The sequence below is a fragment of the Dysidea avara genome, chromosome 15 (genome assembly GCF_963678975.1).
Source record: "Dysidea avara chromosome 15, odDysAvar1.4, whole genome shotgun sequence".
Classification (NCBI taxonomy): Eukaryota; Metazoa; Porifera; class Demospongiae; order Dictyoceratida; family Dysideidae; genus Dysidea; species Dysidea avara.
Window position 1 is genome coordinate 898483 of NC_089286.1, and position 24542 is coordinate 923024.

At 39.2% G+C, this 24542-nt stretch overlaps 1 protein-coding gene and 1 long non-coding RNA gene across 4 annotated transcripts in view; one reads left to right on the plus strand and one right to left on the minus strand.

The window, feature by feature from the left end:
- LOC136245810 (uncharacterized) lies at positions 1-3400 on the minus strand. Of its 2 annotated transcripts, XR_010696138.1 has the most exons (5): positions 3362-3400; positions 3179-3296; positions 1521-1823; positions 258-786; positions 1-194 (listed from the first exon to the last, which is right to left on the minus strand). It is a non-coding gene; the product is annotated as an uncharacterized lncRNA (long non-coding RNA). The 2 variants fall into 2 exon arrangements; XR_010696137.1 differs by having other exon boundaries at positions 3179-3392.
- LOC136245808 (uncharacterized) overlaps positions 953-24542 on the plus strand; it is a 27162-nt gene continuing 3572 nt past the window's right edge. Inside the window, exons 1-4 of one of the 2 annotated variants that reach the window (XM_066037282.1) lie at positions 953-1847; positions 1937-2526; positions 3021-3138; positions 3221-3305. In XM_066037282.1, the coding sequence (XP_065893354.1) occupies positions 1700-1847; positions 1937-2526; positions 3021-3056 (774 nt within the window). In that variant the 5' untranslated portion in view covers positions 953-1699 and the 3' untranslated portion in view covers positions 3057-3138; positions 3221-3305. Of the gene's footprint in view, positions 1848-1936; positions 2527-3020; positions 3306-24542 lie in introns of both variants that reach the window. The other variant, XM_066037281.1, reaches the window with a different exon arrangement.

Consider the following 24542-nt stretch of genomic DNA (forward strand, 5'->3'; position numbering starts at 1 on the left):
CATAGAGTCTTTCTTCAAACAAAATAACAAAATTCATAGCAAACAAAGGCATTGATCCTATGTGTACTACATCATCCAAAATTTTACAGCACATTTATAATAAAAAGGCTAGCAGTACACCATACTTTATCTATTAACAACATGGGAAACAACTGTAACAAGAGGCATCATCGAAATCAACACCGGCATGTGTTCTACAGAAAAAAGAAGAGGTATGCATACGACTGCATGTTAGTTAGTAAAATGTGTTTACTTACAGAGCTATTAAGTCAAAGCAGCAGAGCAGTGGCAGTGAACAACAGCAGCAGCAACAGCAGCAACAGGAACAACAGCACCCAATTACAACAGTGACAATAATAGAAAATGCAGAGTCTGCTGAATGTCGTATCATCAATCTGCAACTGTTACAGGGGCACATTGAGGATGTCACAAAACATGTTGCATCTTGTTTGGCTTGCCAAAAAATTGCACAGTCATCTGATTCTCTTACAATGATCGGTGAGAAACAGGAAGGCCTGGCTTCAATTATCGGCTGTAAGTTCAAAGGATGTGGACATGAACTTATTTTCAATACATCCACAAAAACCAAAGGGTTAACAGGGAAAATGTTTTGGACCAACAATCTAGCTGCAGTGTGGGGTCAAATGACAACAGGAGGCGGCTTCAACACACTGGAAGAGTCACTGAGTGTTCTGAATGTTCCTGTAATGACAAAGCAATCTTGTATGCATACTGAGCAAATCATTGGGAAGTGGTGGTGGTCTGTTCTAGAAGAATCCATGAAAGCTGCAGGGAGACAAGAAAGACAAATAGCAATCAATAAACAACAACACCACCATTCAGTGCCAGCTATAACTGTCATCGTAGATGCTGGGTGGAGCAAATGCACACATAAGCACAGTTACAATGCCTTATCATGTGTGGGTGTCATTTTTGGCAAAGAAACTAAAAACTTCTATTTATAGGAGTACGAAACAAATATTGTGCTGTATGTGCAAAGGATACTACCAAAGAGCATGAATGTTTTAAAAATTGGACAGGGTCATCATCATCGATGGAATCTGATATAATATTGGAAGGATTTTCAAAAGCTGAGGAGCAACATGGCTTGCGATACACCAGCTTTATTTGTGATGGTGACAGTTCAGTGCATAGTACACTCAGAGAAAATGTTAAAGTATGGGGACATGCAATAACAAAGCTAGAATGCGCCAATGACGCAGTTAAATGTTTTAGGTCCCATTTAGAGAATTTGGTCAAGGATAAGCCCCAGTATAAAGGAAGGAACAAACTAATTGAAGCACAACGAAAATGGTTAGCTTCCACTGTTAGGTGTGCAATCATTATGAGAAGTAATGAAGTGAAGGACAAGAAGGTAAACAAAGTTGCAGCAGCTAAAGCACTGCAGGAAGATATTTTAAATGCCACATTGCATTGTTTTGGCAGTCACAGTAAATGCAAGCCAGAGTACTGCAAAACTGTGAGAGCACTGCAATCACCCACAAACACAAATGACTCACAGCAGAGTGACATCCTATTTTCTTCGGGCACTGATAGTAGCACTGATACATCCTTTAACTCATCCATCTGTTCTGCAGGCCCCTCAAATAGCACGTCACAGGCATCCTAAAGTCTTGTTGACTGTTGTGATAAAGTCTCAAATGATGACCCCCTCGACACTCTATTGTTAGAGCAGCAAATGGCATGGGAAGAGGTAACGTCTGATGCACCAGAGGAGGTTCAACTTGATTACAGTCTAGAGCCAACTGTTCCACTTGATCAGCAGATGATATGCGACATACAGAAGATTGCTGGAAGATTAGCTGCAAAGGCCAACCAATTGATCGGTAAATAAATCAAATGCATTTATATATAATTTCATACAATCATCAATTATTTGAACTATATTAGTTATACATATTACTTCTTACTACAGGAAACTTCACAACAAACCTAGCTGAGGGATATATGCACATCAGGTCCAAATTTGATGGAGCTAAACAAATTAATAGATCACAAAGTGGTTCATGGGAAAGCCGTTGTGCTGGAGCTGCTTTAAGAGTTAACGAAGGACCTGAATGGGGGCCAACAATCTGGGAGAAAATAACAAAATGTACAAGCAATGACACTTTCAGAACAGTCTCAGCTAGCAAAAACAAAATCCTTGCTCAAGACAACAAACGCAAAGCTACTGAGGAAGTAAAGCTACAGCGTAAACGGAGGAGATCAACTCCTGACTCTCAACAGGGGAGACTAGACTATTCTGGTTACGACAATAAAGGTCCTAATGCTGTTGAAGTGCCAATGGATTTGTTTACTGATAAATTACATGATTTAATGGTCGAATACTATGAAGCACATGTGAAAGTTACCGAGACAGCAGCAAAACAAATTTATACCAAAACAATGGGACAAAGTAATGGTGAATGTGAACATGAGTGGCTAGAGGAACGAAGGAAAAGGATTACTTCATCAAATGTGGGACAAATCGCCAAGCGAAGATCGACTACAAAAGTAACTGCAAAGGTAAAACAACTACTTTATACAAATTTTCACGGTAACAGGGCAACAGATTGGGGTTTGCTCCAAGAAGACGTTAGCCGGGTGGAATACTTAAAGGTTAAACAGATCAGTTCTCCTGGTTTTGCTTTTGAAACCGGTGGACTGGTGGTAAGTGTCATGGTTGGCAGCTAGCCCTGATGGGTTAGTATTTGACCCACTTGAAGACTCACCACAAGGATTAGCGGAGCTTAAAAATCCATATACAATAAGAGATATGACACTTGACGAAGCTGCCACCAACTGTAAAACATTCTGTTTAGGAAAGAACTCTGATGGTAATCTCCAACTAAAAAGGGGCCACGATTACTATTACCAAATTCAGTGTGCATTGTATTGCACTGATCGACAACGGTGTGATCTAGTAGTTTTAACGAAATCATTACATATTGAAAGAATAAAGGCAGACCCTAACTTCAAAGCAACAATACTGCCTAAAATAAGAGACTTCTATTTTACAGCTATTCTTCCTGAACTGGCATGTCCACAAGCTGTGATAAGAGAACCGACTCAATGGGTAACAGATGAATGGAGGAAAATATACGTGACTTTAGTCAATGGTGTACAATGATTTTATTTGTAAGTACAGTAACGTATTATCAGTTAACTACTAACAAACCTCAGTTGTATTTTATCATTGTAAGCAATTCATTCTTATTAGTGCACATCAGAAGATCAAATATCAACTAGAAATGTTGTAGCTACCTGGCCACTGCTTTGCAATCAATCCTAGGATACTTTAACAAGTAAGCAACAATGGCATTATACAACAAAATCTACTATTCTTTTATCCATAGCATACATTGAAGTTCACGCGCAAGAGTTGGCTAATCCATTACACATATTACATCATGTCTGATTCAATTAAACGGTATGAATACATTTCATGGTTGACGAAGCCATTCCATGGTCTAACCATTATATCCGGTATCCCGCCACCTTAAAAGTGTACATTTACCTACCCTACAACAACATGTGCATGTATTCATTGCTATACTTTGCCTGTGGTGGTACACAGCTTGGGTTTCTATTGTGCAATCCAGACAATTAGGCAGCCACAAACATTTTTATGTATACTCCTATGAAGCCTTATACGGATATTTCTGCATTCTAATGGTTTGTGAGAAGGCTGGTACTGTAACAGCAAGTTTCCTTGGTTATCCTGTGACCCTTCTTTATATTACAAGGTAGCTACTCTATAACTGCTTCATTTATAAAGACTGTGTCTGTGATAAGCTTTCCAGCAACAGACAGTAGAATCGCGTGTATTTATATGGCTTCTCGAAGCGTAGCGCTTGTTTCAGAGTGAACAATAAGCCACTGGCACTAAAGAGCCACATGAATAATGTAGAAAACCAACGCACAATCCGTTTATGTACAAACTATTGCTACTGTATAAATATCGGTAGCGATATCGGTCCTCCTGCTGTTCTATACCGATACCGATATTGGTAAAAATTGCCATATTGGTGGCCGATATTATAGCCAATCCGATTATCAGTACACCTCTAGAAAAGTGCAACATCAGCTTTCATCTATACACAGATCGCGAATCAAAAAAATTGAAATGGAGAGGTCTTACTGGTCCTGAGAAGTATCGCCATTTTAACAAAATCAACATCATGGAACTGTTTACATCTTTGCCAAATAGTGACAAAATTCAACAACTCTGGACTAACTTCATGAAGATAAATGACTGATGAGGTAAAGATAGCCAACTTTAGCAAAGATGTGAAGGATTGGCTAAATTTATTTTTATCAGATTATCAAACAAAACGAGTTACTCCGTACATTCATTTCATTTTGTCGAATTTCTCATGCTATATGGAAGTTTAGCCCCATTCTCTCAGCAAGGGCTTGAAAAACTGAATGACCACATAACCCAGTACTATTTTAAAAGCACTAATCATCACAGCATAGGTTCTCTTACACAAATAATGAAGAAGCTTAACCGCTTAGAGTATCTTGAAGATGACTCTATTACTGCAGTGAATGTAAGCAGCCAGAACACAACTCTCGTACCTCTACAAAAAAGTAACATTATAAATTATGACTAACACATTTACTAACATTTCCCTGAAAACCACATCAAGACAATTATTAAGTTTGCTTTTGTCCAGTTGGACATAGTGCTCTCATTTTGGTTATGTTGCAGGTGTATTACGATTCAAAGACAAAATCAACACAAACACAATGATCATATAGTAATGAGGGATAAAAACTAGTCCTCATACAATCAGCTGTGCAAATATTGCAACCTGTGACAAGTAGGCTTTAGTAGGCTTTCCAGCCACAACGATTATATTTGTCATTCAGTCGAGTTTAATGTGAACTCATGGATCCCTGTATTCACAGTTGCCCTAGGGAGATATCAATTAATTGCAGAGGAATTCGTTATCCAAGTATTGTAAACTCCCACACCTGGTCGCATGGCCAGTATCCTATGTGATTAAGTAGGGAAAAGTCCATTTGTCTTCATACTACACATCTAATTGGGTATTTCTTTGTGTCTATCAATCACAAGCATACACTTACGAACAAGCATTATAGAGGAGTTGACAAATCTATTCCATTGAAACTTGAATGACTCAGTAAATTTAATTCTTGGAGTCAACACCATAGTTTGGTGCATGGAGTAAGACATTCAACTCCTGTGGGTTCCTTGTTTCACCAACTGGTAGCTAGGAACTTGTTTCACCACCTGACAGAAACAGAATAAAATTACAGTCAAGAAGGAAATGTGTTAAAGTACACAATATGTTCAACCAAACCGTACTGTTGCCCAAGGGGTATGCAACTTGAAAAAATGCTGTATGAGAATTCAAATAATTTATTATTGTGCATGATTTCAGAGCAATAAATCTATAATTCAGTGTACCTAGAATAGCTGGATCACTAGATTTTGTACCTAGAATAGCTGGATCACTAGATTTTAGTAACAGAAAAAACCGTGTAAGAGTTACGTATAAATATAAAAGACGGTAACCAGTTGGTCCCTTTTGAACAAAAAATTCTGTGTAAGGGTCTAAATCAACATGTGACAGCTATATGAGAGGCAGTTCTGGTGTCACAGTGCGATTGTCTGCCTAATTGAATTGGTGGGTTCAATAGTATAGTATTTTCCATGTTACCATGATAATGGCGATATAACATAAGCAGACAATGGTGTTGAACAGTCACGTTCAACATGATTGATTCAAACAGTCACGTTTGAATCAATTACTAGGGATGAGAAGCAGGCCTGAAAATGCAACGATTCACTGGGAATTTCACTGAAAGTTAGCTAACTCTTACTCAGCATTGTGAAGAAAAGTGCTGCAGCGATAGATCAGACTACTACATACAATCCCCAATAATCCCCTGGGCCCATGCGTACGTATAAATGGTAGGGACCCGCCGATTATGCTCATAATTTTACCTATTATGCTATGCTGCACTGCTCAAAAATTCACCTATTATGCTTAAATTAATGCTCAATATTTACCTATTATGCTCGATTATTCTCAATGTTCATGCCTTAGTTCATATGCTTTGCTACTAGTTTAACACCGTATAGAAGGAAAAAAATGAGTGGCTGGAACACAAGATCGATATACTCTAATAGAACAGTCAGTTTTATGATTGTTCTATTAGAGTTACTGACTGCTCTATTAGAGTATATCGATCTTATTTTGCAATTGTCATTTATCCAGCAAGAATTTACACTATCGTACAGATATTTAACCTATATTATGCTGACATTATGCTCAATGCTTTTAGGTACCTGTTATGCTCAAAATTATGCCAGCATAATCGGCAGGTCCCTAATAAACGGTAACGCCATACCTGAAGGATCCCGTTTTTTTTCTTGTGTCATCGATATTAGGACATATTTTTCTTGCACTCAATCACTCGCAGAGTCAACGCTGACAAATCAGACCCGTCAATAACAATGCCATTGAAAAGTACATTTTTATGAAGGACTGGCATCAGTACTCTGAGTCACACCGTACCCACATTCATGATAACACGATCGATGCCTTGCTCAAGATATTCTATATTTTAGCACGGATGAAAGCATCGCCGTCTACTTTAAAATTAAATTTCAGGTCGTATACTGTAATGACTAAGGTAATAATCATCTCTTACGGTTGACTATAAATAGCTTGAGAGTCAACTATTAGTTGAGGGTAGGGCTGGGACGAAGCTTGAAATTTATATTCGAACATTCACTAATAAAATATTCAAATATTCGAAGCTTCGGTGTTGGTAGGTTTTCTTGTATTTGTTTAAGTTTTATCTTTCTAATCCTATTTTGTAAGTTTGTAAGCATTTGGATAATGCATAGCAGCAGTTTTGAATGACGCGATCGAGCAATTGCAAATGGGCGTGTCCGCTATACCCCATAGCACATACTCCAGCTCCATGCAGTAGTGATGTAATAGCCAATTTAATATTAATTTATACCCACAGTTAAGTAGTATAAGTATGGCTTCTGTATAGATGGGAAACCAGGTGTAGTATGAACAGAACAATGTGTATACAGTACAATATAAACAATTCAGTAGCTGATTGGCAACATGTCAACATGTGTTGATTCTTACTGGGGAATCCGTACATCTGATAATGTCTTGAAATCAATAGATACACCTCGCGTTCTTCTTACAATAAACTCAGCCATTTGTGCCAAGGCAACAAACAGTGCAATTTGAATTAGCACCTGGCATAATTCAAATCTGGGCTGAGCAGCTGTATAGTTCTGATTGGCTACAATGTTCTACACTATTGTGTGATTACTGTTTTGATGTAAATTATTGTTAGCTACTGACCAGTATCTTTATTCAAGTTATTCCAGGAAGCCTGGCTATGGTACACAATAGCTTGTTAGTTGTCATCTAGCTATAATGTGATTGTATAATACATACACAGAAGGGATTGATGAGACTGCTTGCACAATAGTTAAACAATCACCGAGCAAATCAAAGGTGCAACAAATCGTAATGTGCGGCACAAGTCCTCAGACACATGTGACCACTAGCACCATGATAATTTCATTATACTAATGACATACACACTGACAAGTACATAGTCACCTGTAGTGCCTGGACATAAGACACGTTCAGGTGTGATGTAGTAACACTAATAAGTAGCTGACATGTCAAGATTATAGAGTATGGGACTGAATGTGCTTACTAGCCCAATATATTAAAGTGTTAAATGAAAAGAAGTTTAATTTTCCCTTCTTTACAATTGAGGGGTGTCAATAAATAGGTAGATCTGGTGGATAATAATAATAAACTGCTGTTGGAAATGTCCATTTTCTGCTTTTAAAAATACCTTGGACAGTGTAAACTTATGAGAGGTTCTTGTTTAGCAAATTAAGGACGTTTGGTAGGTGAGAATCACTCTCCTCAAACTTTTCAGTTACCAGCCATAAGTTCAATCCTGTGATAATATTTTAACTAGAGTTAGAGGTGCACCGATATCAATATTGGTATATATCGGTGAAAAGTTGACTTTTTAGCAGATATGAGCAGATATTACACATAAGTACTATAATTGTCCAATGTATGCTATAGTTGACTTGGTGGCACAATGGTCAAAGTGTGAGATGGAGTTGTATAGAATTTCATAATGGACAGGGTTCAAATCCTGAAGTGGTTACTTTTTTTTCCTTTTTTGCACACCTTTTTATCATCACCTTTTCACTATTCTTTGTTTTTTTCTTTACATAGGTTTTGGTGACCACTTTTTAAGCCTTTTGCCATTTTTTTACACCACAAGACTCACATTCTTCTTCGCTTTATAACAAGTAACCCTTTGTTGTTACAGTGGTTATTTAGCCTTCCCCAAGTAGGCCAACGAATAAGCTTTCTATTGATATCTCGTTTTAGGCTAACAGAGTTTAGAAAGGCTATCTTGCCTCACCATGTAAGTTTGTTTTGTCTAAACACGTATTCCTTAAAAGTTACGTGCGCATTCACGGCTTAATTCCTTAAAAGTTTAATGAGCGTTTAAGGGTTAAGAACATGGAACACCAATTCAACACAACTGATGATGATAATTAAAGCAAGTGAGGTTGACAAGACAAGACATTCCAAATGACAACATACCATCAGAGTCAGATGATCAAGCTACTCTATCCAAACTGCTGGGCATCACATGGAACAGTCAAACTGATGAGTTTATGTTCAAGCTAAACAGTTTGAAGTTGGGTATTGATGAATCAGATGTCAGTAAATGGTCACTTTTAAGAATCACTGCAAGTGTTTTTGATCCTTTGGGTTTCTTGAGCCCTTTTATCATGAGACTCAAGATATTATTTCAAGTACTCTGTACCAACAAGATTGACTGGGATGAACCATTAACCGGAGATGATTTAGTCTCTTGGGCTTCTATGATGGTAGAGTTTCAGCAATTGTAGTTAGTAAAACGGTGCTACTACAATAACGGTTCAGAAGTGAATGAGGTGGAACTTCATGGTTTCTGTGATACCTCTGAACAAGCCTATGCAGCTGTTTTGTACCTGCAGTCAGTCTACTCTGATGGTCATGTAAGGGGAAGGTATAAAAGCCGGAACCGGAACGGAATGGAACCGGAACGCACCCCCTCCTTTAATTAGTTTTTATTGTCATAATTACATTTTGTGTTCATTTTCTACATATAGCTACATGATTTCACCTCAGCTGAATCCTATAGCCCTATCGTCGACTTCTACACAAACTTCTACACCAACTGCATCAGCGATAATTTATCATCTCCAAATAGTGCACTGCTAATAGCACGTGACCGTAGCACGTTCTGCTTAGTCTCGTGCCCAGCCGGGCTCGCGCTAATGCGCATTAGCGCGAGCCCGGCTGGGAACGAGACTATGTTCTGCCCTGCTCAGTTGCATTTTGGTGACGACGGATAGAGAACAGCGGTGATAGACTTTGACGTACTTAAGTGAAGATACAAACTTAAAGCAACAAAATCTACTGAATAGCTACAACTTAAGTGGAGATTGTAGAAGTAGCTGCCAGCCTCGTGCTAGCGAACCCGAGTTCAGTACTGTACCTCTTAATTGTATGTATCACACACTTGTATACAGTGCTGTTCAGTTTATCTAATTTAATCTAGCTTGAACAGTGCAATAGCTAAGTACAATGATATCGATCTCGAGTCTCGTACATTATAGCTATGAAATGATATCGTATTGCTGCCGCCATAGACTAGCCATATTAAAGGTACGTATGGTATAATTATGTTGTCTATGGCCACAATCGGGAAAAGGAGGATACGATGAATCATCATACTCGTCGATAAGGTAGCTGTCATCACTATTAATTTTGGAGATGATAAATTATCGCTGAAGCAGTTGGTGTAGAAGTCAACGATAGGATTCAGCTGAGGTGAAATCATGTAGCTATATGTAGAAAATGAACACAAAATGTAATTATGACAATAAAAAATAATTAAAGGAGGGGGTGCGTTCCGTTCCGGTTCCATTCCGTTCCGGCTTTTATACCTTCCCGGTCATGTAAGTACTCGTTTGATAGTTTCAAGGCACGAGTTGCACCCACTAAGAAACAAACCATACCAAGATTGGAGTTGCTGGGAGCTCTAATTCTTTCACGCTTAGTTAACACTGTGTCACCCTTGATTCCTCAGATCAAGAACATTTACTGTTGGACAGACTCCATGACTGTACTGCACTGGATAAAAAACAACTGATATTTGCCTATCTGTGTAAGCTTGAGACCGTGTGTATTGCAGTGATTAACTACTCGAGGCATTGTTCATACTGCATCTGCGTGATGAAGTAGCTACGTAGCTTTAATTGATTTGAGCTGCCGAGAGTGACAGTAAGTGGGCAACTGCTTCATTCTCGGTTGAGGCCTGGCTTAATGCCCATGAGTAAGTCAGTGACTTTGTTATAGAGAGGCTTGCTATTGTGTTTAGTGGGTGAGAGTGCATTTATAGAAGCCATGGTGTGGCTCTGGGAACGATACCACAAAGGCAACTGGAAGCGAATTACGTTGTCGTGTTCCACCTGGCTTTACAACGTGCATGAGTGATTTTGTAGTGTTGATAATGCCATGTGCTCTGTTCGTTCGCTTTTGCTAAGAATGGCTTTCAGGGTAATTTGCCCACTTGCGTTTAGGTCATGGCATTGTTCTATGTGTTTATGATACATCATAATTGTTGAATGGCCTCATATGCTATCGTGTTTAGCGGGTGAGAGTGCATTTATAAAAGCCATGGTGTGGCCCTGGGAACGATACCACGAAGACAACTGGAAGCAAATTAACTTATCGTGTTCCACCTGGCTTTACAACGTGGACAGAAGTCATTTTGTAGTGTTGATAATGCCATGTGCTCTGTTCCTTCGCTTTCGCTAAGAATGGCTTTCAGGGTAATTTGCCCACTTGTGTTTAAGTCATGGCATTGTTCTATGTGTTTATGATCATAATTGTTGAATGGCCTCATAACATTGCAGTGGTTTGGTGAAAGGAATGTGACAATGTGTCTAGCAATGGTCATGCTTTGGTCAACTTGTTTACTGTTTCAACAGTGCTGTATTGGGATCAAAAGGAAAATACAGCACACTTGGACAAATACAGCACAGTTGAACACCCTGCCAGCTTTGAAATGTACAGCCAGGTGTACAATATGGAAATAAAAGTACACTTTTCACTTGGATATTTTCACCAAAGTACAATAATGTTCGGATAAAGCTTAGGGTATTACCCATTAACCACAGAGTAGTGTGGTCCAAACCTCCCCGATCTCTAGCTAGAAGTTAAACTTAATTTAATTTATAAATGGCAAAAAGCAGAAGAAAGAAAAAGCAGCTAAACCTACAGAGCCTACACAGGCCTACAAAAACACCGCATGGACCGCCAGCATACACACAGCAAAACCCCCGGACAGGGGCCTTAACAAGAAAGCCTTGCAGACTACTGCAGGGAGTGGGAGCATGAAACAGAGTTCAACTCCCACAAAGGACTGCCAGGCAACAGGCTAAACAGATGTAAAAATGTCCGGGCATTGTGGCGCCACAGACAAACAGAGAGTTGCTCTAGCAGATGGCGGTATGCTAGGCCACGAGAAATGCCACTCCTGGTGGTTGTCCTCAAAGCAATGTCCTGCAAGACAGGACGACTAGCAGCAGACCACAAACCCAAGGACTCAACCACCAGGGGGACAAAAACACCTCCAGCAGCCTGTACAAGCTCATCATGGTGATCATCCTTATCTTCTTCTCCCTTAGCAGCAGCCACACCTGCTGAAACTGCAGACCGACCCAACAGAGATTCTTGTAATGGACAACGCACAGTAACATCGAAGTACGCAGGCTTCCCATGCGTACTTCGATGTTACTGTGTTAGCGTGGTCCAAACCGTATATTCATAGGATATTTCGTTTACGAGATATGTGTGTTTGACGCATGCGTGTAACAAATGCCAATATATTGGCTTTTGTGTTTAACGGAACACTTTTTTATTAACATAGGGGCCAAAGGGTATATAAATTATTAATTCACATCTGTGGTGGAGCGGACTGTCCTTTCTTCAAGAACCTGACAGTAAATGGCCTGTAAACTGATTGGGTGAGGTAACTGAATCAGTGAAGGCTGAGATGGTACGCAATCTACCTGTTGTTATACATTCTGTGGTAAGTAATGTGGACTCAATCAACGAACACATGTACACTGGCATTGCCAAAGTGATGCAAGCGAACAACTACAGCCCGTTTACTGAGAGTGTCTACTTATGTTTTGAGATTCATCCACCATCTCAAGGTGCTAGTTGCTGGCAATCCTGTTCTTACAACCTCAATCAACTTGCAAGCTGAAGAATTAACTCAAGCTGAACAAGTACCGATTCAATCTATTCAAAATCAGACATTTTACAATGAAATAAGATTCCTGAAACACAGGACGTATCCACAGCCAGTCTCGATTAACCAATTTGGGTTAGTTTTAGATGAAAACACCATATTTGATGCAAAGGACAAATTAACAACTCTTCTTTGATTAACAATTAACAAGAATCCTCTAACAAAGATCATTTCATCAGACTATTGATAGAACATGCACACAAGAAAATCCTTCATAGTGGAGTTAGAGGCACTTTGACCACTTTGTACTAGATACTGAAAGGCAGGCAAGAAGTGCGCCGTGTAGTACATTCCTGTGTGATTTGTAAGAAAGTGGAAGGGGTTCCCTACTCAGTAACTTCTTCTCCTGATTTACCCAAGTTTAGAGTATCAGAAGATCCTCCATTCACCCATACTGGCTTGGATTTTGCTGGACCATTGTTTATTCATGATGAGAAGTTGATAGTTCCTAGGAGAGAGCAACCAAGTGCCTTTGTACCTCATTGTGCCACTGTGCCTGTTAGAGGAAGTTTGGCTGTTAGGCCAAAATTTCTCAATTTTCCCTTTGGACCATTCTTATGTCTAATATCATGTTATAATTTGTTACCAAAAACTTATCTAGTAGCTTCTGCTGCATGTATTTATAGTTTTAACATTTTGCTGCAACATCTGTTTCTGTAGCTATCGCCGCTACTGCTGTTGTGTAGTTGCAACAGCAAAGTATTAGCACAGTTAAATGAGAATAGCAGCAGGTGTAAAATTGGCAGCAATAATTTTAGGTCTTTGTTTTCTGCTGCTACGTTTTGGTTATACTGTAACTAAAACTCTTTAGCTTTTTGCTGCAGCTACACTGGACTATTGCTGTAATATGTTGGCTGTTGCATAGCTGAAGCAGCAGAAGGCTAAAGCTTAAAACTACATATTAACATCAGCAGGAGTTAGCAGTTAATATCAGCTATAGCAGTATGTTATTTCCTTTGAATAAGTGTGATTATGTAGCCAAGTCTCAGTGATTGCTATTACATCATAATTTTCAGAGTATATGTATGATTGGAAAGTATTTAACTGTTTGTTTAGGCTTCGTGCATTCCATGACGTGGACTCTTCCAATAATTGACTATCTTCTCAGACTATAGACTGCACTTCTTGTAAATTATCTTTATTACTTTGGAATGCATGTAAGGGAGAGAGTATCCAGCTTCCAATATACCCTAAAGTCACTGAGCCAACCTTAGGCAAGCTTAGCTTTGACCAAATTAATATATATTTCTGGTGAAAGACTGTTGATTGGTACTTATTAGCGTTGATAAGGTCATGGTCAAGTCTTTATAATTTTGTAAATTGAACTGGCTGTAGCTAATTCTGTGGCTTGACTCTGTGATATCCAGGAAATGCACATACTGTTTCAACATGTGTGCCATATATTAATTGCTTAACCCGACTAGCGTGTCACTGACTATGTTTTTGGGGATATCAAGTAACCCCGAGAGAAGGAAGCATATGGAAGATTTCACAGAAGTAACTAAGTTGGAAGGCCTAGGTTTTTTAGCAGTGTATGATGGCCACGGAGGAAAGGATGTGGCGAATTCGCCGAAGAGAATTTATGGTCATCAATTAAGAGCCGTGATGGATTTGAAAGTGATGACCCTTTCAAAGTTTCCAAAGCTATAAGAGCTGGATTTTTGCGCACGCACGAAGAGATGTGGAAAGTCAGAGGTGAGTCACTTATAAGCAAGCTAGCTAGTGCACTACACAAACTGGGCCAAAACCTTACCTTCCTGTCTTCCCCATTTAAACAATAATAGCTACAGGGTTTTCTGCAATTTTTGTACGAAAGGTGTACTGCTATAGCACATGCGTGCGTGCGTGCTATATAGAAATCGGCTGTTCTCGAGGTGAAATAGTTTGTGATAACATTGGAAACCACTGCATAATGATGATTTTCATTGATAGCAATGATGGCACGAGTTATTTTACTTCAAAACCAGCAAGTAACAGCACCCACGCATCCTTCTTGGCACATTGTAAAAAGTATATGCCAGAGGGATATCCAAATGCGTTAGTGATTATAGATGCTACCGAGTTTTACATTGAACGACCATCTTCATTGGTGTCACAGGCCTGTACATTTTCAACTTACAAAAATGACAATACAGTCAAAGTTCTTATAGGTGTAACTACAGTCTGTGATGGCTTACTATCACTATCAACAAGTAAACAATGCAGTATCAAGGATCGATTTGATGATGCACCACTTGTTTTATTATTGATGCTTCGACTGAATGGGTAGGTAGATTGCACATATTTTGTAATTTCTGACTTGATGATCACACAAGGTACAACCGATGACAGAAACTTCTTGAAATAAAAGTTCCTACCTGTTTGTAAGGCACTCTATACAAAAGCAGAATCATACCAAATTCGCTGGACAAAACTTTGCTTTGGGCACCATATAACAAAATCACACCAGTAACGTGTATTTGGATTTGATATTGCAGCAACTTTCTCCCGACCCTGTCAAAGCCACAAGTGGAAGATTGGCAGCTTTAAATGGCCATTTCATATAACCCGGCTTCCACAGACACAAAATTAAACAGACACAAAATTAAACTTATGTTTTAACCAGATACACTATCATATTCCACTTCAGGACTGGCAAGTCTAGTTTCTGCAGCAGCTTTCTTCCGACCCTGTCAAAGCCGCGAGTGGAAGATTGGTGCCATTAAATGGCCATGGCTTTGTTGTAATGGTGTGTAGTGAGCTGGGACTTCACAGAGAACTTGCCAATAGTGTTCTCGATCAATTTGGAGTGATTTGAGGGCCATGGAGGGCCCAAACTTGGCCTCTGGATTCCCCTATATTTTTACTCCTATATTCATATAACCTGGTTTCCACACACACAAAATCAAACTTACGTTTTTACCAGATATGGATTACTGGTATAATACACTGTCATATTCCAGTGATAGCTAATAAATAGATGAATAATTGGTACAAAGTTTGTTTGCACAGCTGTGGGCACTGGGAAGTTACTACACGATGATTACTTAAAACTCCTAATGAAGCTTTGTGCGTCGAACCTGGGTTTTGTCAAATTTAGTCACATTTGATCATCTAAGTACAGTTCTAGACAAGGTAAGAGAAGTTGGATACAGACAATGCCAAGCAATTTTTCGGAAACGAAGAAGATCAGAAGTAAGGAACCTTTTTTAGAAGTCACTGAACTAAGGCAACAGTTGCTTGCACAACAAGAAAGCTAACTCTCCTGATGTATACATTCTTCTCTTCAAACAATTTAGCATCTCTGTCCACGTTCCTTTGCTACGTATATAGTCTACAAGCTGCTGGTAATCACACTGAGCCACAGCCAGCAATTCTGCTTGAGCTTCTCCTTCAGCCATCATTGCCATGTGCTCGCACTTCAAAATTCCCACTTTACACCTTGTAGCATGTATTACACATTGTGATGAGTATATACGTAATAGGTGTGCATTGATAGAATTCAAATTCCAACACGATTTTCACTGGAAACACTGCGTTTCAGCGTTCCAATAAAGAAAGCACATGTAAATTCCTTATCAACACTCATCATGGTGGTCAGAAGAATCCTACAAGCAAAGATTTAAATGCAGTTTACCAAAAGTTAATGAATAAACATCCAGTTATTACAGATCATGGTCGTGGCAGCTATGTAAGTTAAAATTAAGGTTTATGCATTTGGTAATAATATATTTGCACATGCACAAGGATTCATGGAAGTAAATGAGTTATGAAGTTGAAAAATGTAAGGTCAGTCTTAGTGTCCCGCCGGCAAAAGAAGATTTCTAATGAATCTACTTCAAGTCCGCCTTCATCATCTATGGCTGACTATGATTAGGGTACCCCCTTGGAAAAGTATCCGAGGAATCCTGGGATACTCTGACATAGACAGGATTATCCCAGGATACTCAGTGACATGGTACCCCCTTGGAAAAGTATCCGAGGAATCCTGGGATACTCTGACATAGACAGGATTATCCCAGGATACTCTGGGACAGGGGACCCCCTTGGAAAAGTATCCGCGGAATCCTGGGATACTCTGACATAGACAGGATTATCCCAGGATGCTCAGTGACAGGGGACCCCCTTGGAAAAGTATCCACGGAATCCTGGGATACTCTGACGGGGGACCCTCTTAGTGGAGTATTTGAAATGCGCACGTCATTCATGGTTATACTTCAGAAAATCAAACTACTCGTGTTAATAATTTTCTAAGATTTCAACATCAGTTAATGTTTGAGTGTTACAAACATTTCAATTACCAGAGCGGTGCAACAACAAAATTCAGCATACTGGATGTTTTTGAAGGTGTCAGAGTGCATTGTAGCAATGCATTACTAAATGTAACATGTGGCTTGTTGGTTATGAACCTTTTATCTACAATCTCACTATATCACAACTGCTGAATTTGCTTATGTTGTATACCAAGTTGTGTAGGTGTAGTCAGGGCCGCCCAGAGAAATTAAGGGGCCCAGGGCAAAGAGTTAAAGTGGGGCCCTTGACCCAAGTTGTAAGGTGAAGACCAAAAAAAAAAAAAAAAGGTCACAACCTGCTGGCAATGACAATAACTACCCATCACCAACCATATCTCCTTATCTATAAACTTGGTACACTGCTCCTCTGAAGAATACTGTGATTGCTCTATTAGAGTATTTAGATCTGACTGCTCTATTAGAGTATATCGATCTTTTAAACAGGTATTCAGGGGGCCCTTCATGAGGCCTCCTGGGGCCCCTTTCAGGCTGGGGCCCGGGGCAAAATGCCCCAGTTGCCCCCCCCTGTGGGCGGCCCTGGGTGTAGTGCTGTGCTTAAAGTGCTGTGCAAATTGTGTAATCCTGCAAGTGCAATGTTTAGTCATCACACAGTGCCTTCTTTGAAGCAGGGGTGCTACAACTAGCACTTGTTTTCCTTTTCGTAGCCACAGATTCTTTGTATGATTCCCTATAAAAATTAAAGCTAACATATGCAAGCTTGCATAGACTTTGAACATACGTACATTGTGACATCAGGCAACTCATATGCAGCCTCATACTGCTCCAAGGTCACTGAATACTTCAGCAGCTTCAGTGCCATGTCTTCCCTATCATCTTCACAGACTTCTTTTTTAAGAAATTCATAAAGCTGTAAAAATTACAAGTGTTTATAACTATAGTAATCCTTGTACAGTTGTGTAGTAAACATTATTCATAGTATACTCAACAGATTACACAATGGTATGGTCAATTAATTAATGCTGTATCAGGCAGCCCAAACTATTATAATACAAGTGTAATAGGTGTGAATAAAAGTCTGTGTTTGAATCAAGCCAGCAGAAAAATGTATACATATACAGCATAATTATTATGTTAAACTTTAAATGTGAGCTGAAAGTTTCATAATAAAATAAATCTGTGGTTACTAATAGAATCTTTTTTACAATAGATGTTACTGCCTACATGGCTAAGGTTTGCAATTATATGTATATATCGTTTCACTTCATGCAGCATGTTTTGACCATTGCATGATGCAGTAAAATTTGTTGCACTAATGAAATACCTTGTCAGTTCCTCGGCCGGCTTTCTGCTCGCTTAGCACTCCTAAGCCATCACCATCTAATAGCCTCCAGCCATCAAGTCCCCCTTTTTTATTTCCAGTATTGCAAAATTTTTTTTGGCTGATCAGCACACTCATATTTAAGATCTTGCCTGGCAAAGTTAAAGATACCTCTGCACTCTGCAGGGCCTGCTTTTGAACAATGCTTTCCTCCGCTGAAAGCTGAGCTACAAATGTCATAAAAATAATGTACATAAAATATAACATTAAATTCTTTAACTATAGCAGCATTCATGCATCACGTCAGTGGTCAATCATATACAATAATGGAATCACCCATAATATTTGCACCACATCAAAGTGAAAGTGCTATAGCGCTCCAAGGCATGTACTTGAGCAACATTTTAAAGTTATTTTGAACGTTTCATATTGTAACTTCCTAATATAAATTAAGCATGTCATCTATTAAATATTACCACAATGTACTTCAAGTCACTATAGCCTCTGAAGGGTTGGTTGCAAAGGAAACGCAGGTGTATTGCACTTTGGCTTTTTATATCTAGCATTTTTTGTCAATTCAAAGTTTTAAAAATCTTGGTATCCATGGGTAACTTGTCGATAACTAAACATCTACATCAGAGCAATTTGTGGAATTAGTCTATAATTTAGTATTTATGGAAAATGTCTATTTTAGGTAATTTTGTTACTGTATAAGAGGAACTCCTCCCTTAGACAATTGAAATAAAAATTAAAATTTTATTGACACTAATGTATACACACAATAGGTGAAACTAAATTTCTTACAAAGTTGGTTTTAAACCATTCTTAAATGGTATACGTAGGAAGCAGTAGTTAATGTATTTTAAATCACTAAAAATCTAATTAATGCACTCCAGCAACCGTTGTGAATTTGAAATAAACCTTTGTATGGCAGTTATGCTTCATTTGTAGAGTTGGCAGAACATTTAACTAGAAGTCTACTCTACAACTATACACTGCGGCAGTAATTGTTAAAGGGGCGTGGATTTAATCATAATTTGCTCTTTGTGGGCAAGTGTCATGATCCCACCAGAAATCTCCCGCATGTTGCTGATTTTGGCAAGTTATAGCATGAGTGTGTGTGTGTGTGTGTGTGTGGATAACAGAAACAGAGCTCCAAGAGCAAAGGGTTTTTTCCTCTTTGTACAGAGGTTTTCCTCTGGAGATGGAGGGGCACCATCTCCTAAACCTAGGCTAAACATTTTCTCTCTGTCTGCCCCAGGTCTGGTTTTAGTATTATTATTATTATGCATGCATATTGAAATTCAACTGCATTTTTTTTTAATTATTACTTGATCAAATGAATTTTGCTGAGTCTGTAAACGTCACGATGCGTCAGTCTAGTAATTTGAAGTGTTACTTCTGAATATGGCACTGGTGGCTTCATTGAAGGTGGATTTATGGCCGCCACGACTGAACAAGGCACGCATCTTCTAACAAAGACAGCGATAGTGTTACAATACCCCTTGCACTATCATTTCATATTCTGGAGCAGCTATCGGAGACTGTTCATGCTGATTTTCAGCCACGGAAGAGTTGCATTACGAAAGTTATCTTGATCAAATGATTTTTTATGTGTCTGTAAACGTCATTGTACGTCAATGTATCATTCCAGAGTATTTCTTCCAAATTTGGCAGTGCTGACTGTTTCCATGACGAAGTTGTGGCCATTGCGAACAAAAGATGCACGTGTATTCTAAAAAAAAATAGCGATGATGTTACAATTATTTAAACAACACCTCACCTTGTAGAGCAGCTAATGGACAGTATTCAGGCTGCTTTTCAGTCACGGAGGATCCTTAGTTAAAGAGTTACAGTGGTGAGTTCACGCCTGTGTAATTTTGGTAAAAATAATTCAGGTAACGGGGTATGCGTGCCACTTTAATGGCTTTTAGGTAACAAAGGGTTAAGTTGTAAGGCATTTTTGTCCTTTGCAGTCAGTATTTAGTAAGCACAAATGTAACGATTTTGAAGTAACAACCTGTTACACATTAGTAGCCCATGAAAAGTAAAGTCTAATTCATGTAACCCAACACTGGTGATGACTGACTCATCGCAAAGTCACTCTGGGGAGGCTGGTATATTGCCTGCATGCTGAGGGGCTGTAGGCTGAGGTGGGGTTTAGGCTCTTACAAGTGTACTGTTTAGTAGGGTCCCCCCTAAAGTGATGTGCACCGATAAAAAAGCTGCACCTAAAAACCATTATGGAAATATCATACATGGCAAAATCACCTTTACAGAACAGTCTTACTCTGTAATTACATCATTTAAAAAAAAAATATTTACAGGCACCTGGATATTGAATGGTAGTGTCTAATCACTGGACTGGAATTCTGGAATGGACTGACATTTTTTTTAGTTTTACACATTTCAGCACTGAGTGGTGAATATGATACTAAAAAGTCTGTGAATATGATACTAAAAAGTCTGTGATAAGTCAAATGGGTTCAATTAAATGTACTCTATTCACTGCTTGACGGTATCTACTCTACTGTATAGCAGATACTGACATGTAAGTATAGTGGTATACCCAAATATGTTTCTCTCACTCTTACAGGCACACGTGATTATTGTGATACTACTTCCTATAACCTATGTATATTGTGAATTGGTGATTAGTCACTGGAGTCCATAATATGTAACTGTGTGCCATACTGTATGCCATTGTGCTATGACCATGCAATTTTCTACTCCTATTAGCAGCTAAATACTGTCAAGCAGTGTTGGACAAGCAGTGATTAGAATAGATTTAACTAAACCCATTTGACTTATCACAGCTGCACTGTACTTTTTAGTATCATATTCACCACTCAAGGATGAAATGTTGTGATAAGTCACTCAAATGCATAGTAACCCAACCCTTAAAAATGTGTAAAACTTATCTGTAGAAAAACAAAGTGTTGTGCCATACCCACTAGATTGATCTTCTGTATAGCCGAGTGGGAAGATTGAGGTACTCTATCTAATAAAAGTAGTCACAGCCACATGTGCAATTCATAACTATCCTCTAACAAAAGTTAATAAACAAAATATTAATTTATATACAATATAAAAACCAACAACCATAACACAGAAACAATTGATTTACGAACTACGGCCATACAAATAGGGTAAAGCATGGATGTCTCAATTGGTGTATGGGAGACCCTTGAGACTGATAGATGCATTAACCAAAGAAACATGATACATTTACAGTTGTCATTTGTATTTTATGAATCACAAACAAACTAATCTGAGCTGCTTTGAAGTCTACCAATGATTAAATCAGTTGTGATTCACAGGTAAGTGGAGTATTTGGTCATTAGTTTTATTAAACAGGAGTCTTGTATTACTGCATACTTGTAACGTAACCACTAAAATTAATATGATCATCCTTTTTCTCCCCTTGCCCAACAATGTCTGGTCACACGAGACTCACTACCATGTGTACACCATAGCTTTCAGCTTCTTCACCTCACTTCATGAGCGGTAATTATATCAGGACTACCCAAAAGATATCAAGCAACCTGGACCAACTAGCATGTAGTCTCGCGTAGCCAGACTGCTTTTCTTTTTGTGTGGGCATTTGGAAAAGTAGAGGTCCAAATGCCCACACAAAAAGAAGAGTAGCGGTCTGGCCACATGAGACTAACTAGCATGGTGAGGACTTGGTGCTCTTTATTTAGAAATATTCCACCAACCAATACATAACAACCCTGATAACGACATTAAACTACGTTATATGTTCTCGTACCTGTTTGTGCAATATTCGTACACTTTGGTTGAGGTTATGGTTGCCTACACCTCACACATGTTTGTACTCCTGGATTATTTTTACGGGCGCTTAAAGTGATACTTTAAAATTCGTGATTTAAATATCTGCAAGAATTTGACACCTCAATTCTGCATCAATGTTCAGAGATCGATGCAAAATCATTGATGTTTTTAGATCAATGTTGTAACATCGACTACAAAACATTGATCAGATTGATTTAAAAACATCGATGCTGTTACTTCGATTACAAAACATCGATCACATTGAGTAAAAAACATCGATGCTGTAACTTCGATTACAAAACATCGATCACATTGAGTAAAAAACATCGATGCTGTAACTTCGATTACAAAACATCGATTAAAAAACATCGATGTGACGGTTTTTATCGAATTCAAAATATCGATGTTAAATAAAAATTTTACCTGATTTTTGTCGCATTTGGCGTCCATGCAATTATGCCTATTGGTGGTTTGAGTGTGATCTGCTGGCCACTACAAGCAGCATAATTTTGTAACCATTTGTGGCTACATTTACGTACTATTGAAGGTGTGCTCAAACCAATGCAAATGCTAACCGGATTTGTGAAAAGGGGTTTCCTCACACATCCAGTTTTACGACTTTGAAAGATATTAACTTTAGCATGCATGTGGCACACCCTATTTTTGGTCCACGTATAATTAAAGCCTCTATAAGTGCCTACTGCTGATTCAGAGTGTGTCATACTGTGCAAAATTAAGAGGCACACCAGCCTTTTCCCTTACAAGTATTTATCTTTAAACTCGAAGTATGAATACTCACAAACAAAATAGCTAACTGCTACGCCTTGTAGCTGATTAGTAAAGATTCAACAAAATGCTACCTAAGATTGAAGAGAGGAATAATTGGGGTTCAGAGTAGTCGAAGTCCCGTAAGTGCTCAGTGCAATCCCAGCCCAAAGGAGCTGGAGGTGAGGAGTTGGGTGCTACCAGTATTGTTGTACTAGGTATCCTGTTGGAGGAGACAGGCAAGACTCTCACTGTACCATGTTTTGTTCTTGAGTCGTCGAAGCCAATTTGGCAAGGGAGCATGAAAAACTGTGGAGTTATACTTGGGACAAATTGTACAGTGGATTATGGTGTACAAGTGGTACACGCTAATGGTACTGTAGTGGAGCCTGTTGACAGAGTTACCGTTTGTAGTAAGAAAGTACTGTGTGTTACTCTCTCACAAGTAGTACATCTAGCACCTCAACAGACCAAGGTGGTCAAAGCAACTGTTCAACAACAGTCATATAGTGATTCACAGTCAACAGTGATTGGAGTAGTGACTCCTAGTGAGGACGTACTGGCCAAGCAACAATGTGACATTGAGGAGACAGTGTGGACAGGTGAGTCCAGTACACAGGTGGTTATTAGTAATTGGCGTCTAGAGTCACAGACCATTGAAGAAGGTCAAATTGTTGGCGAAGTACAACCAGGAACTGTGGTTGATGAGGACAATCCTGTCTGGAATGACACAAGTGTTGATGAAGCCCTATGTGTACGGCACATCCAGGAGAGTAATAGTGATGAGAGTGTGAGGAGGTTACAGTTACAGGAGCAACTGCAGATTGGCAAGTCAGAATACGGATGGTGAGAGGAAGCAACTAGAGGAACTGTTGTTAGGCATGAGTGATGTGTTCGCTCTGCAAGATGGTGAGCTTGGAGAGACGGATATGGTGACCCACACCATTGACACAGGAAGTGCTAAGCCTGTACAGACGTCCCCAAGACGGCTTCCGTATATGCTCAGACATGAGTTGGAGCAGGAGTTGAGAAATTTACTCCATACTGGTTGTATAGAACCCAGTAGTAGCCCTTACACGTCAGCACTAGTACTTGTTAGGAAGAAGAATGGTGCTCTTCATGTATGTGTAGATTATAGAGGGGTGAATAAGAACAATGTTCCTGATCAGTACCTCCTACCCAGGATCGACGAGTTGATCGATATGATTGGTAAGAACAAGCCGAGGATTTTTACCTCATTGGACCTAATGAAAGGATACCATCAAGTAAGGATGGCTGAGGACTCTAAGCCAAAGACAGCTTTTACATGCCATATGGGCTTATTTCAGTATAGACAGATGCCGTTTAGATTGACAAACACGCCTGCTACGTTTCAGCGGCTGATGAGTCATTTGTTCTCTGGTGAGAAGTGGTCATTTGTGTCAGTCTACTTAGATGATTTACTGATTATGTCTAAGACAATGGAGGAACACGTGAGTCATGTTCGTGAAGTGTTAGACTTAAGGAAGCTGTGCTTCGCTTAAAGCCATCTAAGTGTATGTTTGCCATTGCAGAGATAGAGTATTTGGGGCACACGTTGACCCCTGAGGGAGTACGACCCAACAACAAGAAAGTAACTGCTGTTACCAATTTTCCTGTTCTGAAGACCTTTAAGGAAGTGAAGAGCTTCTTGGGTTTGGCTAATTTTTATCGCCGATTTATCCTGGAGATGGCAACGCTATCAAGACCACTTACAGCCCTCACCAGAAAGGATAAGTCAACTGGAAGGTTTGTGAAGTTTGATTGGTCCCAAGAGTGCGAGCTAGCATTCAACCAGATTAAGGACAGATTAGTTTCTGCACCAGTATTGCGTCCCCTGGATTTGGATAAGCCTTTTACCTTGTGGACTGATGCTAGTGAGCTGGGATTTGGGGCAGTACTTGAGCAAGTGGCCGATGATGGTGAACGCCACCCAGTGGCATATGCAAGCCGATGTACTAATCAAGCTGAACAAAAGTATGGTGTCAGTGAGT